Source organism: Branchiostoma lanceolatum, chromosome 9 (assembly GCF_035083965.1).
Source record: "Branchiostoma lanceolatum isolate klBraLanc5 chromosome 9, klBraLanc5.hap2, whole genome shotgun sequence".
In the NCBI taxonomy this organism is placed as follows: Eukaryota; Metazoa; Chordata; class Leptocardii; order Amphioxiformes; family Branchiostomatidae; genus Branchiostoma; species Branchiostoma lanceolatum.
The window spans coordinates 8,798,555-8,815,723 of NC_089730.1; the positions used below are offsets into that span (position 1 = coordinate 8,798,555).

Genomic DNA, 17,169 nt, shown 5'->3' on the forward strand with positions numbered 1-17,169 from the left:
TACTTATGAAAGGTCAACTATGATTGTTTTTTGATAATCAAAATAGAAGTAGAAAAATACATAACATCAACTTGTAGCTTTATAAACTACCTTAATCTACACTGTCGACATGCAAACATATAAGATGAAAAAATGATGAACCTGGACTAAGAAGGAAAGTAAAAAAAAGAGTCATTTACTTCACAAACTCCATTATTAAATTTATGAAGAAGTATTGAAAATTACTTAAAGTATCTGTGTTTATGGCGACATAAGTATTTGTAAATTATTGAAACAGGCTATAGTTTTCCCTTTTTTCCAAATTGGCAGGGACTTAGCCGTTGTAAGTTCTTTGGGCGAAGCAAAACAAGTGATCTTTATTCAGATCAAAAAGCTGAGAATGTGGAAACCCTGAAGGAACACCAATGCGTCTAGACTTTCAGTTTCAGGAATGTTTACTATGATAAAGGTGAAGATATTAGTCTGTTTACAAAATTGTTGTTTTTCGGGGTGTTTTGAGGGGAGGGGTCATACTTCCGCTTGCAAAAGCTTAACCCCCATTAACGTTAATCCGCCGGGTTACATAAATCCGCCACTTTGAAAAACAGTGGGTTAGAGACATCTCTAGTGCAGCACACCAAAAACAATGACTTATTACACTCCACTAATTTAAAGCAATATAATTAATCTAAAAATAAAACATTTTTGAAAACCATTACGCAGTTAGAATCTATACATGTAATGTCTAAGTGCTGATAGTACCCCACTAATTGCCTTGCACAATGAAGAAACGAATTGCTGAGCCTCTTAGTACGGTCTTTAAGAACAATCATTGTGCTAGAATTTCTTAGTATGAGTCCGGTGGCTCCTGTCCTCGTGTGAGGCACTAAGTCGTGCAGGGGATGGTCCTTCTGAAGCAAACGCGGGAACAGGTGCACAGCTGCCTCTTCCCTTCTCACTTTCAGTGAAGGCAGGTTGGGCACGCATCGTCTTCCTCCCAAGGAAATGATGCGCAAAGCAACCAAACATAATCATCATCATCATCGGTCGACCCCGGGGGGGGGGGACAGGGCAAGTCCATGCACAACCGCCGACCACTCCATCCTGTCTGCCATGGCCGCACTCAGGTCCTCCATATGAATTCCGGTGTCTCTGGACAGAGCCCTCGGGAAGGTCAGCTTCCTGGAGTGTGTTTTTCCCCAGGGCCTCCACAGAATGAGTGAGGAGATTATCTCCTCGCTTGCCCGAAGGCAGTGACCAAACATAATAAGAGTGCAACTCACAATCACTTTCATTAAATCAATCTAGTTTTTTAAAACTAGATAGATGTAATGATTTTTACTCTTCTTAAAAGATCGCTTTGCCGGAGACAAATGCTGACAAGTCACCCATTTTCAAAATAAACAACGCCTACATTATCGATATTGAAGAATTCTGTAGAATTAACTACATAGGTGTCAATGCGAATGCGAGAAGTAGAACATCAGAGACAGCGTTGGGAAACTATCATACAACTTATAGATATACTTACATACATATCTAGTTTCTGTGAAAGTTTACTTTCTATAGATGTACGTGCAAGAATCAGCAAGAACTATACAAACACCCTCAGGCCACCACCCACGATGTCCAGACACGTGGCTCAAAGTTTGCAGTGTTGAAAGCAGTATAAATGGATTGTCTTTATTACATTTCATAGATGTATTTTCTAGATAGCCAGAACTACGGTTGTAATCTGCCTGACTAGATAAAGACATCTTTAGAAGCCAGCCAATGCAGAGCTGTAAAGTCTACGGTAGCCAATAGATACATTGTCGCAAAGTTCTGTAACCTTTTCCCTGTAGTTTCAATGGTTGAAAGTCACCCCCAGCGTCAACATGTTTAGTTACGACGCCATTTTGTGACTTTTCGACGTATTATCATCCCCAGGGCATCATATGTGGCCTTCACAAAAGCTGTCGTCTATTAGTGATACAAACCTAGCCACAAATTTCGTCGCAAATTTGCAAAATTGATGTTGTCGGAATCACTCTGGCAGTCTTCACATTATAATCGAAGAAAACCAATACAGAGAAATATTTCAATACTTTGCTTCATCAGAAACAGTACGTCATTTTCCGGTACGATATCACATTGTAGTCGTGACATGTCATAATGATCATTATGCGTCTGAGCCCCCTTCCCCGGGGCGCTCTATAACATCTCTGCGATGTGTTTTTTACTTTTGTTGATCTTTACGAAACATGTGTAGAATACTTGAGCGATCAAACGTATTTTAGTTTTACAAATACGTGTATCCTGTCGGCACCGTTATTACTAATGCATGAGTATGATGGTGCTTATAAGAAACAGTCACGAAGAAAGACGAAACTGTGCAGAGTAGTTTGTTGGAATGAGAGGTAGAAATGCCGTCCAACAAATTTTACTGCGGCGCCATCCTGTTCTTCGCAGGGATCCTGCTGGCCACTGTGACCACGATTGTGGTCGTCATGGTGGCCACACCTAGCAACAACAGCAACGCAACGGCAACCGAGGTGATGGTCGTGGTCGAAAGCAATGTCAAGCAGGTAAAGAGTGTCTAAAAGTCTGATTCAGTTGTTGTAGTTGGATGGATGGAAGGAAAAATAGCCAGGTATCGTGCATGTGGAACCATGTTCTTTTTTCGGCAATGGAGAATAATACATTTAAAACCACTGTAGTGGCGTAACGGCAGGGTGTTCGCCCCAGAACCGAGCGGTCCCGGGTTCGAATCCACCTGACGCCACCTACGTTGTGCCCTTGGGAAAGGCACTTTACACGACTTTCCTCACTCCACCCAGGTGTTGAAATGGGTATGTTGTTCTCTGTACGTGGCACTGTTGAAATAAGTTATGAAAAACTTGAGTGCAGTGTCACGTCGTCCTTGTCTGTCCAAAGGCGAAGTAAAAAAAAACAACACTATGTCCAAAGTGAATCTTGATCTCGGAGTGATCCACAGGAATGAGGGAAGTGAAGACATAGGGGTTCGACACTTTCCGTGACGTCCGGGTCCACGAAAATGGAGCACACCTATTAGTAAAAAGTTACAAAAGTCCAACTCTATTGTAGTCCAGAGCTTTTCCTCCTACATATCACATACGGTGATATCAGGCTGTCAGAATCATACCTGCTATTTGATAGAATAATAATTGTCATTGATAACCCATCCTATAAACCTTTTGAGCTTTGATAATGATTCACAAGTTACTTCTTAGTCTAGTTTCTGTCGTTAATTTAATCTCATGCTTGCTATTTGTAGGGCACTTCTGTCGCGCCGGCTCAAGACGAAGGCAAACCTCTCTCGTCGTCGTCTCCCACTCCGATGAACAAATCATTCCCGAAAGTTGTGTCCACCTCCCCGACTACCCCTACGGGAGGTACCACTCCTGTTGTCCGTAAGAGTAGTTCCTCCTCACCTCGCACCCTCGCTAATCCATCCCAACTGACGACTTCTCACCAAACCATGGCCGTTTCTTTCCCTAACGTGAAAACTACCCTGCTACGGAAAATAAACACCCGCACATCCCAAATAACCACCTCTCGGCTACTGGTTCAGATAACAAACCCGCTACTGCCACCGCTAACGAGCACGAACCCCATATCAGTTCACACTACTCTTCCGGAAGCGACCACCTCCTTTCCCCCGAAAGTACTGGTAACCACCCGCATATCTCCAATAACGACCCGCGCATTCCCATTTACCACTCGGACAACCCCCATAACCACCCGCACATCCCCTACAACCACCCGGACATCCACAATAACAACCTCGACATCCCCAATAACCACCTCGACATCCCCAATAACCACATGGACATCCCCAATAACCACCTGGACATCCCCAATAACCACCCGCACATCCCCAATAACCACCCGCACATCCCTGATAACCACCTCCCCAACCGTCCATCCCGCCATTACCTGCCCTGAGAACGACACCACCAGGGTGTTTGCCGGCAGCGGGAAGGTCTCGTCCCCAAGGTTCCCGTACACGTACCCTCCCAACATGTGCCACACCTGGATATTCTGGACCAGTCCCGGGAAGTAAGTTTTAAGACATCTGTCTAGAAGTGTCAAGAAAAAAATTCTTATTTTCAACACATAGAAGTGTGTGCTAGACTAGCGCGGTGGATGTGTGTGTCTGCTATTGGAAAGTGAAATTAAAGTTGGTCTTTCTAAAGATGCTATGATGTTCTGTTGAGTGAGTTTTGACTTTTATTTTACTACAATATGTATGATTGTGCCATGCGAAACAGGTCTGCAAAGAACGTTCTTCCGTCTGCCTGCCTGTCTACCTGTCCGTCCGTCTACCTGTCCATGCGTCCGTCTGTCTGCCTGCCTGTCTGTCTGTCTGTCTGTCTATCTACCTGTCTGTCTGTCTGTCTGTTGTAGCGCTGTTAACATTTCCCGCAACATGTAAACCGCTCAAACCCGTTCTTGCCATCGTGAACCTCATACCTTCCCTACAGCTATTCTTGGTCGTCACTTCATTAAAAGTTTTGTTTTATTAACAAAATATTCACACATTAGCTCACGGTTATTTATTCGTCATTCTTTTCATTCCACAGAAGCGTCTTCGTCAAGTTTCTCTACTTCCATGTTGAGATGTTTTACCGGTGCAGTGCCGACAAGGTGACGATTGTCATCGACGGCGTCCTACCGGGCCAGAAGTACTGTGGCGGCGGCGACTACTACATCCCTGTCCCGTCCAACATCACCGGGCGCACGGTGGAGGTAACCATGGTTTCGGACAGTGCAGACGAAGAGATGGGATTCAGACTAGAGTATGGCACTATCCCTTAGCATGGGTAGTGAACACAGCATTCTTTTGCTGATTTCGCTAAGTGTAGTAAAAGTAGAATTTCTAAAAAATGTTGTTTTTCACCAGGCAATCATATTTTTTGTAAATTTATGCACTTTGTCAACGTTAAGCTTTGCCCAACTGACTTTTGAAAATACATTTGCAATTTTTTTAATCGTAGAGAACGACAGATGCATTAGGTTGTGATAGCAGAACGTCAACCTTTAAACAACCAGGCGTTGTAAGATGTTCGTTTTTTATTATTACCAAAGTTCATGTGGTATGTTAAATGTTAGCTGAAGTCACCTAAATATTTGCGCATTCTCTCCTGTCAGAGAGAGTATCTATTCCGTCTTTAGGAGAAAGAGAAAATGTGATGTTACTACAAGCATTGTACATGCGTTATCATTTAGATGTGTCCAAGTATAAACAACAAACCTGCATCGCTACTTTATATATGTATATAATAAGAATATATGATAACATTAATAGCTTTTATGCTTTCAGAAAAAGTATTCATCTACTATGTGTAAATATGTAAGGCTTAAGAATCAACTTTCTCTTTCGTTGGAGGGCCTGCATGGGGGAGGGGGGGGGGTGTCCCGACAAAGCTCTACGCTAAATTCGGAGGGCCGGCTACGTAATACGCTGAATTTAGAAAGCCTCCTTACGCTCTACGCTAAATTCAGAGAGCCCCTCCACGCTCTACGCTAAATTATGGAATGGCCGGCAACGCTCTACGTAAAATCAAAACGGCCGATTACGCTCTACGCAAAAGGGGCATGCAGGCAAATGATAGGCATGGCCTCAAAAGTTGTACTGTTGTACCAAGACACAATAGCGAATTGTAATTTGAAAAACAGATTTGTCGTTGTTTCTGTGTTCGGTTGAAAACAAAAGGTAATCTCCCATAGACCTGTTTACGTGTAAAGCCCTTATCTCACCGGACCCGCTGCACGTTGGCGATTTTTGTCGGCTTTTTCGTCATACTTGTACGTTTTGTAGGATATTCCCAGTATAAAGCCACGGGTAACATAAATACAGCTAAGGACGCAGCGAGCCGCCAACGTGCCGCGGGTCCAGTGAGATAGGCCTTTAACAATTAATCATCAATGGATGTAACATCTACATTTAAACACAATAGGTGTAAAGTATATACCATAAGCGAATGGCCATTTCTGTGATGGTGAAGCTTGCCCGCCAAATGATCGCCAAAGACTCCACCTAACGTTATCAGTGAATGAATGAATGAATGAATGAATGAGTGAGTGAGTGAGTGAGTGAGTGAGTGAGCGAGTGAGCGAGTGAGCGAGTGAGTGAGTGAGTGAGTGAGTGAGTGAGTGAGTGAGTGAGTGAGTGAGTGTACACTTGATGGGTACAACGTGTTCATAAATCTCCACTGTGGCAGATCGGTAGTATGCACAACCAATAACATCATGAACAAAACGTTTTTATTCGATGAATCAACAAAAACAGCACTGTCAACATCACTTACAGGCGTTTCTGTATCAAGATGCTTCCTCAGCTGACCCTTTAGGGTACAATTACATTACATAACGTAAACTAAACTTTAAAACACATTATCTACTCAACAAGTTACTTATACAAGTGAGTCGTTTCACTCTGACTGTTGCAGGTAGGACTTGTACTCTTTTTTTTAAACCATGCTTCAAGAAGCTATTAAGAATAAGTCTTCTGTCTGTCTGTAATGACTTACACTACAGGAGTAGACTGAATAAAAGTTCTAAATGGGAACTATGCGGCTTCAGAAGTCTTACTGAGGGACGACTGCGGTTTGAAAGATGTCGGTTAGCTTGACGAATGAATCCACTCTACTTTATACTACAGGAGAGATTCCCTACGTCTAAATAACCCCATGTACCACCGGCCACGTGCGTTCATACACCACAAACAAAAAGAACACCACAAAACATCCTGGCTAGATAAACACCACACTATTGGTTGCATCATCGATTGTGCCGTTGACACAAGAATAAAACATGCCCTATTCACAGATGCACCGTACCACGTGCAGTCTAAATATCTCAATTTCCATCAATGTAGGCACATGTATGGCATCCTCCTTGTTTATACGTAGCACCATTCAAGGTGTCTTTTACCTATGCATCCGAAAGTATGTTTAACGTGTAACAGTTAAGAAAATTGATGGGGTAGGTAGAGGAGAGGTGGAAGGTCACCGTTATTTGTAACCAGTTCGTACTTCCCACTTATTTTCAGTAAAGCCATTTCAAAGGCGCATTATCAGCTTTCATTTTGCTAAGAAGGAAAAAAGCTATCTGCTTACTTCTCTTTTTCAAGTTCCCCCTAACAACGTTATCTTCGCCCTTGTCGTCTAAATGGCCATCGTGCACCCATCACTGCATGTTTCCTCAACCTTTGCTGTAAAAGAATACTTTATTCTAAGACTCTTGGTCTAACTTTTAAAAGTTTGTAACAAGGATACCTGATTCATGCCATATAAAGCCTGGGAGTCCAACTCCACTCCTAGCTGTTAGAACGAGACAAATTCTAAGACGACGTATGATCGTCCGTATCTGTCAAACTTCACGACTTAAGTTTGTTTACCCAAGACTGGGGTAAAAATTACAGCATTAAGTATTCAGCCCACTATCGGTGATCCGCCCACCCCGTCTAGACACGTGGCTCCCGGGGTTTACAATGTTGAAAACAAATGTGTTTTTCTACTTTTGTTTGTTTTTCAGAGAAGTTTGCGAAATAACTGAAGGATCAGACTAATCATTTCAGTTTCATGACAGACATATTTCCGGTGAAAATCATTTTGATTTATATATGAAGCTACAGTTGTGCTTAAAACACAAAGTTGGAACTGTGCAGAGCCATTTGTTGGGATGAGAGGTAGAAATGCCGTCCAACAAATTTTACTGCAGCGCCATCCTGTTCTTCGCAGGCGTCCTCCTGTCCACTCTGACCACGATCGTGGTTGTCATGGTGGCCACGCCTAGCAACAACAACACGACGGGAAGCGATGGGATGGTCACAATCAATAAGGTAAGCGGGTCGTGTGGCGTAACGGCAGGGTTTTCGGCCAGAACCCAGCGGTCCCGGGTTCGAATCCCCTGACGCCACCGATCTTGTGCCCTTGGGAAAAAGGCACTTTACACGACTTTCCTCACTCCACCCAAGTGTAAAAACGGGTATATTATGTTTGTGGGTCACGACACTAGCAATAGCTGCCTGTGTTTCACGTGTATTGCACTGTTACAATTCTAATAAAAACAAAAATAAGGTAAGCAATAGATGGATGGAGGGAAAGACAGTCCATATTCTAAACTGAATTTTTCCTGGCACTTAGAGTTAGAGCTGTGGAAAAAATATTAAGTATATTAAGTTTTTTATCTACAAGTTCTTGCCCGATGGCAAAATGTAATAGTGATTAGAAAAAAGTATACAGACAGTGCGAAAAGCCGAATGAGTGATTATTCTAATAAGAAATATCACGGAATACAATCTTAAATTTGTGGGTTTGACTTTTTTTAACTAAGGAAAAAAGAGAGAGACGGCGAACTTGGTACATTTCGAGACTAGAAGGCCCATGAAGATGAATCTCACAGAAATCTCACCCAAGCGCTAAAACCACCCTTTCTCAGCAGACCAGCACCAGTGCATCCCAAGTGACCACTTCTCTGGTGACCCCTGCACTTCAAACCGATACCGTTCCCCCAGAAGAGAAAGCGACCGCAACCTTCCCTCCGAAGTTCACCAGCCGCACGTCCCCAATAACCACCGGTAAAACCCCAATAACCACCAGCACATCCCTAAGCTTAACCGTCGAGCCCGATACTCCATGCCACAAGAATCACACGACCAGGGTGTTTGCCGGCAACGGGACAGTCTCGTCCCCAGGGTACCCAATGGACTACCCTCCCAACATGTGCCGCACCTGGATATTCTGGACAAGCCCTGGGAAGTAAGTTTGATGCATAATTATTTGTTTGTTCGTCTGTTTGTTTGTTCACCATTTCCTATTGTGCTGTTAATTTTTTTCCTGACATTTTGTTACTTAGCTTTGCCTTCAAACAGTCAAAGCTTTAACATGTTTTTCTTTGTCATCTTGTAGAAGTGTCGTCCTGAAGCTCCTCCATCTTGAGGTGGAGGAATTTCACAGTTGCGCGTTCGACAACGTCACGATCGTCGTCGATGGCAAACGCCCGGGCCAGACGTTCTGCGGCGGCGGGAAAAGCGCGTACAGTCCCCGCCCGCCTCCGTCCACCTTCACCGGAGACACTAGCGTGCAGATCACCATGAAGACGGACGGTAATCACCAGGACAAGGGCATCAAACTCCGGTACAGCAGTGTCCCAGATCGTGGGTAGAAACAAACTTCTTTCAGTCGTTATCCACAAACTTTTGCTGAGGCTGATTAGCGTCGTAATTACTACGGTAAAAGGTATTTTTTATCTTTTTACTCGGGAAAGACAATGGCATGCATGAATGTATATTCCTAAGCGTCATGTTTTGTCTCAAAAAGGCCACACTGACTTGCTTGATCTTATTAAGGAGGTAAAAAGATTTTCTGGACGATCTTCTCTAGACAAGTCTGAACATTGTCACTGATGCGAGAAAACAAAAATATGCATGATTTCTTAAATCTAAATGATGACGAATGTTGTAAAAATCTGAACGCTCAGAGTATGGTATAAATACTGTTCTTCAGTACATCAATTGGCTCCCTCCGGCGTCCAACGTTATATTGCAACGCTTACGTAATCTACGCATCTTACAGTACTTTGAAAGGAAAATTGAATCTATTGATAGACAGAAAAAACACCGTTGCACTAGTTCAATGTCTTCTTCTTTCACTATATGGCAGCCCTTCAGAAAGTGTCGATTTGCAGGAAATGTAGACTTGATCATTTCTGTTGGTAAATTGCGTGAAAAACATGTCGTTGGTGACCTGATATTCCATTGATTTGTCTCTGAAATAACTTGGATATTGTCTTTCTTGATTTTGAACGGTTGCATTTCGAAACCAAAGTCAAACAAGACTTTAACCCAACTGCGAGCCTTTATTTCCCATTACAAACACGTTTCACCACAACCAATGCTGTCATTTTCTTTAAGTCTCCATAAACGATTCCGAAAACTTCTCTGATCGTTTTAAGTATCGATTACATCTTCAGTAGCAAGAGAAAAGTTTACTTTTGATTATTTTGTGACGTGAGTGATTTAAATGTAATATACGTGCAGACAACAAACCTGTATCGCTACCTTAACAGCTTTTTGTTACAATAAAATAGCACCTATTATTGTTTACGACGTTGTTCCTGATTTTGCCTGTTCACTTTAAGAATGGCTTTGCAAATTGTCCATTAGGAATTGCTATGTAGGAAAAATGATAAACATGGAACATGGCCTTTTTTGTTTGATTACTGAAGAAAGCTCCACATATGAATACTATGTTGTTCCAAACTTCGTCTATATTGTGTTAGATAAAGTGTATAAATCACAATTATAGTCAAGACGTCATGAGCAAAACGGCTTTATTAGACAAATTATGGGATCTAGCTGTCAATATCATCTAGCGGGAAATGAATGGCTTATACCCACGTTTGCCGTTACGGTTCAAGTATATTAATCATAAATCATTATAAACGTACATTCTACCAGCCAAGATACTTCTACAGCTTTCTCTTCGTGTCATTGGAGAAACAAATCAATATCACTTAACTGTAGCAACAACGACAAGACCTATTATCCAGCATGAAGCATTGAAGAAAAGGGGCTTCTCATTTTCAACTTGCATGCATGTAATATTCAGAGCTACACAAACATGACTTTGTACGGCTATACGGCATCAAATCACACGCAGTGGAAAACTATACAAAACCTGGGATATGTTGCGTGGTATGATTATGATTAATTTTCAGACACAGAAACATACACACACTAATTATTAATATACAACAGGTGACACAAGTCATAGCGTCACAAATAGACTTCTCATACCAACATGAGGGTCACATTTACGTAGCACCAATGAAATGTTTGTAACTATGTTTGTACCTGGAATGGAGTAAAACTATTGTGCAGTTAGTGTTCTTTCATATCCGGTGAGACAAAAAAAGTAACACATCTTTATCTACAAAGAAGCGCATCCAAGAAGAACGGCAGCCTGCCGTCCTCCTCCTTGACGATTATGGCTGCAGTGGTGAGTTCAGGTAGACGCACTAGCAGCGACCCCAGGCGAGATGGATCTGCACGGCAGTTTTCCGTAACGCACAGTTCGTCCAGCAACTGGTACAACACAGGCGTCGTCTCCAACGGGCCATCTATAGGAACAAAAGAAGGATAACGAAATCTTGAGCAAGAAGCAAAAACTTCCCCCTTTGCAAAAGAAAAAAATCTTTATAATCCCTTCTTCCATGACTGCAAACCGCTCAATCATTTGTTTAAAACTTATAAATTAAGGAAGAATTTGTTAATGACCTTGATTGAGAAGCACTATGGCCTTCAAAATGACGTATTCTTCTCTGCTCATGCGCAACTTCCGCAGCGTCGTAGTCACGTGATGAAGACGCTCCAAAATGTCAGTAAGTTCGTCCGTCTGTCTTCTCCTCTCCCCGCTGTCCCGGATGTTGTTGTTTACAGTGGACCCTGTGTACAAGAGAAATGAGAAAATATTTATGATAAGTTTATTTGCAAGTTCTTGCATAGAAAAAGTATACAGACAGTGCAAGTTAACAATGGTGACAAGTGGAACAAGTGAATATTCTAACAACTGCTACGAAGTACAGTCTAAGCTTTTGGGGTTTGACTCCTTTTTTGGAAGCAGTGGAAGACGAAGTGACCCACTTTTTCTACAATGAGTGGGTTTTGGGAGGTTTACAGGGTTTTAGTTTTCTTTTCGGCAGTAAGCCTGACAATGTCCTTCATAGCACCAACACAACGAAGTGTGCGTGGTGTGTGTGTGTGTGTGTGTGTGTGTGTGTGTGTGTGTGTGTGTGTGTGTGTGTGTGTGCGCGTGTGTGTGTGTGTGTGTGTGTGTGTGTGTGTGACATACAGAGAGATGTTCCTTTTAGTTCTGTTTTCCCATTCAACCTACCTTTCGAAGTGGCGAGGTACTTTTGTAATCTCAGCTCGTTGTGGTAGATCCTCTGCATCAGCGTCATCCGGGGCATTTCTGTGACGTTATCCTGTTGCCTTGGAAACAGCCTCGGCTGTACGATGCTGTCCATCAGAGTCAGCTCCATCCACTTGTTGCTCAACAGTCTAGACAGGTCCAGCTGTTCAAACTGATCCTGGAAAGGGAACTTCTTCAGCCACCTGAAAAGTGACACCAAACGTTACAGGTGAGCGATTAGGGCACATAATTTTGGTGCTTGTATGTAAAACATAGGTGCCCTCCACCCACACACACACACAATACCTCAAAAATAAAGAATGGATAGAAGAATATCGATGCCAATGATGCTAAGATTGTTCAAGGCATTCAGTTATTTGTAAAGATAGGACAATCTTGCTCACTGGATCATCTAAGAATCTTGTTTTATCTGAAGACATAAGATAATCTTCAGTGTAATCACATGGAAGAGAAAAGAAAGTTTTAATTATTGGAACTAACCTAACAAGCCTCGCCACCAAGTAGTTTCCCAGGTTCTGTATCGCATGCGCAGTATGGCACCGCCCGTCCTCCAGGTCGCACAGGATGTGCGCATGCTCAGTTGCCTCTCCGTCGTTCTTGACGTTCAACTCGGTTTCTTCGCACTGGAATGGGCCACAAAAATCTTGCATTAATTAATGACCAGGTTAAACAGATTTTACACATTTTCTTTCCAACTTAGATATACAAAGGACGATGTTGTGTCTCCATTCTCAAATGTCACAGTTCTGACGTAGCTTATTTGCCAGTATGAGCAACAATAAAAGAACATGGGCTATAATGAGTACTAAAACTACCTAGACTAATGAATATTTTTCTACCAACTAACCGCGAGAAGTTCCTGCACAAGCCTGCTGTTAGAGGCTACCGGATGTGACGTAAGGCTGTCGTTTCCTGTCATAGTTCCCTCTTGGCTGTCGACGTCATGTCCTGTCTCTGTCTCAGGAGAAACAGGTTGCTCTTTCGTCACGTCCTGTTTCTTGTGGAGCCGCTCTCTTCGTTTCCGTTTGAGTCGTCCTCCGGGCACGCGGTCCTCACGGACGGCTGGAAAGATAAAACTTTCGTCAGGAAAATGCAGCTATTTGTTTCAAAATCTTATCCAGTTGCTTAATTGAGTAACTGTTTTTTTTGGCGTAAATGCAGGTATTGTTTATTCATCTGTTGCAACGTCGTATGTTTTACGATAGCGTTTTAAACTTTCATAATACCTTCATATTTTCCCTGTCATTTTGGTTGTTTTTCTGATTTTCTGTTTGTTTACTTCTCTGTCTGCCTATTTCTTTTTCAGTTTCTTTATTTGTTTGTTTGTTTGTTTGTTTATGGAAAAACAATTCGAATACAGATATGCCGCTACAATAGCATGGTATGTGTACGTGCTGTTTGGGTCATCTACACTTGCAATGTAGCTTAAAGATGCAATGCTAACTGTATTAGCTGAAGGACAAATACACTGCATTCCTCTCTTTTCACCTGCGATCATCATCCCTTTGCGCATGCACCGTCTGAGCCGGCAGCCCTGGCAGAGGTTCCTCTTCTCCATCATCACCTCACACCTGTAGTTCCCGCGCACGCATGCGTACAGACGCCTGTTCTGGACCTGTAAAAATATCACAACGAAATGCACGTCCATAACTTGATTGCAATTTTTGGTAGATAAAATGTTGTAATGTTCATTTAATCACTATACAATGTGTTCAGCATGCATATAGAATCTGTTCCAAAGTGCCACACATGTATTATACTGCATTACAGATATGTGGGCGATAAACGGTACAATGTCCAGTAGGACGATACGACAGTTACGAGTTAAACAAATGTTTACCTTAAGTGATCAATCTTTAGCTAAAATGAAAACTTTCTGCCCACAAATATCCTCTCTTTGGTTGAAAACTTAACAACAAAAAAGAACAAAGCACCAAGCTGTTATTACGCCTTACAATGAAAAGTTGTAAAAACGTTAGTGAAGTCGAGGTTAGCTGACTGACCGTCCGTTTGAAGAAGCCCTTGCAGCCCTCACACGCCATGGCGCCGTAGTGCAGCCCGGAAGCCTGGTCCCGACACACCACACACAGCTTCTCTACTGTAACACACCACAGAACAACATTAATCAAGCAAGGAGCGAGACGGACACGTATGTTTTCTTTCTTCTTTCTGGTTAAAAAAAACGTTGTGTAAGACTCGACTGCAGTCGCCGCCGGACCTTGGAAGTTTGACCATGGTAGCCGCCTGTACCTCCCATGTAATATATAGCACAGAAAAAATACAGACTGCGCCTATCTAATTGTTGTATATTGACTTGTTCCAATCATTCAAAGTACAAACACAAACATAACGTTCGCGTGACACCATAGCAACCACAGAGACCGGCCATGTTGGTCTGACGGTGTTCTACCAGCACGTGCTTATCACGTGCACGTGCATTCGCGTCAGGCACTGTCAATATTTGCACCATGTAAATTCATCCTTTTTACACGTTGCATAAACATAATCTTAAAAGGGCCATAGAGTTATGAGACAAGGAATCAAGAAAACACACAGCCTTATTGGTTATATTCAATATTGACACTTGCCAGAAACTTTCTTGCCGCTACCCAAGGCGGTACTATATGTAACGTTAGTAACTTCTCAGGTTGGATAATTCCTCTGGTGGATTACTTTCCCTCAGTTTGATCTTATTTACTTTACTGTCAGCCACCCTTAGTTGCCTTGTCCATTCCCTCGCTTGGCTAACATTACCCATCGGCCCATACTTGTCTACAATGCCAACTTTTTCTGAAAGCACTAGTTAAGACTTTTCTCAAAACGGGACAAACGAAAGCGGAATAGGTGAGGTAACGTTAACGTTAACAATTGGATTGGATACAAAGCCACACGAATCCATTGTATTCATACAGAATAGAGAAAGAGCTGAAAGAAATCTGTTCTAAAGTTATCAGAAATGTAAAACCGTTTCCTTACCTCGTACTTGTTCCCTCGGCCCCATCCTGGGCAGGAGCAGACGGTGTATGCCGCCGTTGGTCTCCGCCTCCTGAAGACCGGGCTGGAGTTCAGGGCTGGCCCGGGGGGTGGACTGGGGTGTCGTCGACAGACTACCCGTCCTCGGCGACGTAGTCGTAGAGCTTGGGAAGGGTTTCGGTACCTGGCCATGGTCCTGGGTTTGTCTCGGGGCGTTCAGAAGTCTGTATAAATCTGATGCATTGGTGTTTGTCGAAGGCTGGGAAGGAAGATGGTGCATTTGGATAGAAGGCGATGCATTTTGACCCGGGATTTCCTGACGTCTTGCGGTGATCGGCCAATGGAGTTGGGGCGGCTGTGGGATTGCTTGACCGGGCTGGGGGCCACCAAAAGCCTCGGTGGTCAGTTGTCCGACTGGACTCTGATTCATCACAACATTTGGTTCCAAAAACAGGTGTTGTACACTTCGTGGAACCATTGGCGAGTTTTCACTCTGCTCACTTTCGAGTCTCGGTGAGAATCGTGCATTGTTCGGCATCATGCTGGAATGTTGCTTGTTTTGTACAGGCTGCTGTTTAGTGACGTGCGTTTCCAGCATTACGCTGTGAATATCAAACTCAGGACTCTGAAACATCCCGTTTAGTTCGTTCGCTGTAATCATGAATGGAGGGTGCTGTTGTGTTACTTCTGCGCTCCTGCTTCGTTCTGTGTATGTAGGATCTAACATCGTCGTTACAAGGCGGGAAACGTCTTGATTGGCCTCGGAGACGCCTCTTCCGCCGACACTACTAGTATCATAACTTGGCACCATGTTAGTTGTTGTAGAAAGTAAGCTCGGAGCTGATCGATACTTGACGGGGCCTTCATTCCTACCGCGTGGTGTCGCTGCCTCACCAAACTCCTGTCGAAGCCGTTTTCTAGTCGGCATGTCAGAGTTGTTCCCGATGGCCTGTGTTCCAATAACTTGGCAGACGGTAGGCGACTCTCCCGGCAACGTGTCGATATGTTGAGGATGATAATGCCGTTGCTGAAGTGGAAGCAATGTCTCTCCTGGGTTGTAACTGCCGTATGGCAGGGTGTACTGTGCTCCCCGGTTTACCGTAGTTCCATTTAATCGTCCTTGTCCTTGGGAAGAAGTTCCCGCTTCGGTGGTTGTACACGTCCGAGCAGGACGGTCGTCTTTATACCTTACGGGTTCGCATGCCTGTTTCTCTTGATGTTGTCCTGCTTGTGGCATGATCTGGCGTTCTGGTGCTGCAATAGTGTTTTGTCCAGTTGCTGTCGTCATTTGGTACGGCGCGATCATGGAAGTGCCCTGGCCATGAGGATTGATCCCATTGGCTTGATTGCCATTTAAGGGTATTTCAAACGACAAGATTTGAGGTTGGACGCTTTCTAAGACTAAGGGAGGTTTAGCTTGTTGGGTTAGCCTTGCTTCAACCGGCATCCGTTGCGGTGGCATGTTCTGCAACATCATCTGAGGAACGTTACCTGGAACACCGTTTGTGACGGGCCTGCCCTCAGTGAGGCCAGAGTTTAACGTTACGACGGGATGTCCAGACACCTGTTGAGAGCAGTTCGGTAGAGAAAGGGGCATCTGTTGTGGATGGAACATCAGTACAGCCGGAACTTCGATCTGTATTGTCGGCTGGAAAGGCGTGAACACCAACCCTCCCGGTTGTAGCTGTTCCATACCTGTAGCTTTCGCCTCTGGATACATGGAGTCGGTTCCTGTTTGCGAGTTTAGGACTTCTCTTACTGACGAATTTACTGTTTGTGTTCTGCTTGTTTCGTTTTGACTTCTTTGGCAACTCGTATCTTTACTTGGTGGAGACGAAAACTGTCCGATTCCAGTTTGTACTAAAGAACTATTACTGACAGGGGAAACTGTATGTTGGCCTGAATGTGCGACTTCTTGTGGCACAGCCGAAACTGCATGACCTCGGGCTAAGGAGGATGTATACCGCTTCTTTGGTGGACAGCAATGGTCGAAGTTGTCGTTCCCCGGAGGGACCAAAGATGTTGCCTTTCTTTTAATAGGAAGACCCTGCTCAGCAAACCTGTCGGCGTGCGGGTAGTGCGTCGATTGGTCTGGTTGGATTTTACCGTTTGGTCTTGACTTTGAATCAGCACGTAGATGGCCGTTAAAAACTTTGTCGACTGATTTCGTTCTCAACGGTTGGACTTCGTCGTTTTCTCGCACTTTCGAGCTAATGACTTCAACGGCAGATTTCTCTCTTCCGATAGACCTGACTTCGTTGCCGCAAAGCTCCTC

At 43.6% G+C, this 17,169-nt stretch overlaps 1 protein-coding gene across 1 annotated transcript; it reads right to left on the bottom strand.

Moving 5' to 3' along the window:
* Positions 1-10,303: 10,303 nt before the first annotated feature.
* On the bottom strand, positions 10,304-16,287 carry LOC136442354 (nuclear hormone receptor FTZ-F1 beta-like). Its single transcript, XM_066439161.1, has 8 exons — positions 14,898-16,287; positions 13,925-14,019; positions 13,410-13,536; positions 12,769-12,983; positions 12,402-12,544; positions 11,883-12,103; positions 11,267-11,434; positions 10,304-11,109 (listed from the first exon to the last, which is right to left on the bottom strand). Exons 1-8 carry the CDS (start codon positions 16,198-16,200, stop codon positions 10,916-10,918), a joined length of 2,466 nt encoding a protein of 821 aa, XP_066295258.1. The 5' UTR covers positions 16,201-16,287; the 3' UTR covers positions 10,304-10,915.
* Between the last annotated feature and the right edge of the window lie 882 nt (positions 16,288-17,169).

Excerpts from the sequence above, each read along its gene's own strand:
- LOC136442354 (XM_066439161.1), bottom strand. The coding sequence starts at position 16,200 with ATGATCGCGCCGTACCAAATGACGACAGCAACTGGACAAAACACTATT. Across the intron at positions 13,537-13,924 it reads AGGGCTTCTTCAAACGGACG|GTCCAGAACAGGCGTCTGTA; the intron begins GTCAGTCAGCTA and ends ATATTTTTACAG. Across the intron at positions 12,545-12,768 it reads TTGTGCAGGAACTTCTCGCG|TGCGAAGAAACCGAGTTGAA; the intron begins GTTAGTTGGTAG and ends GGCCCATTCCAG.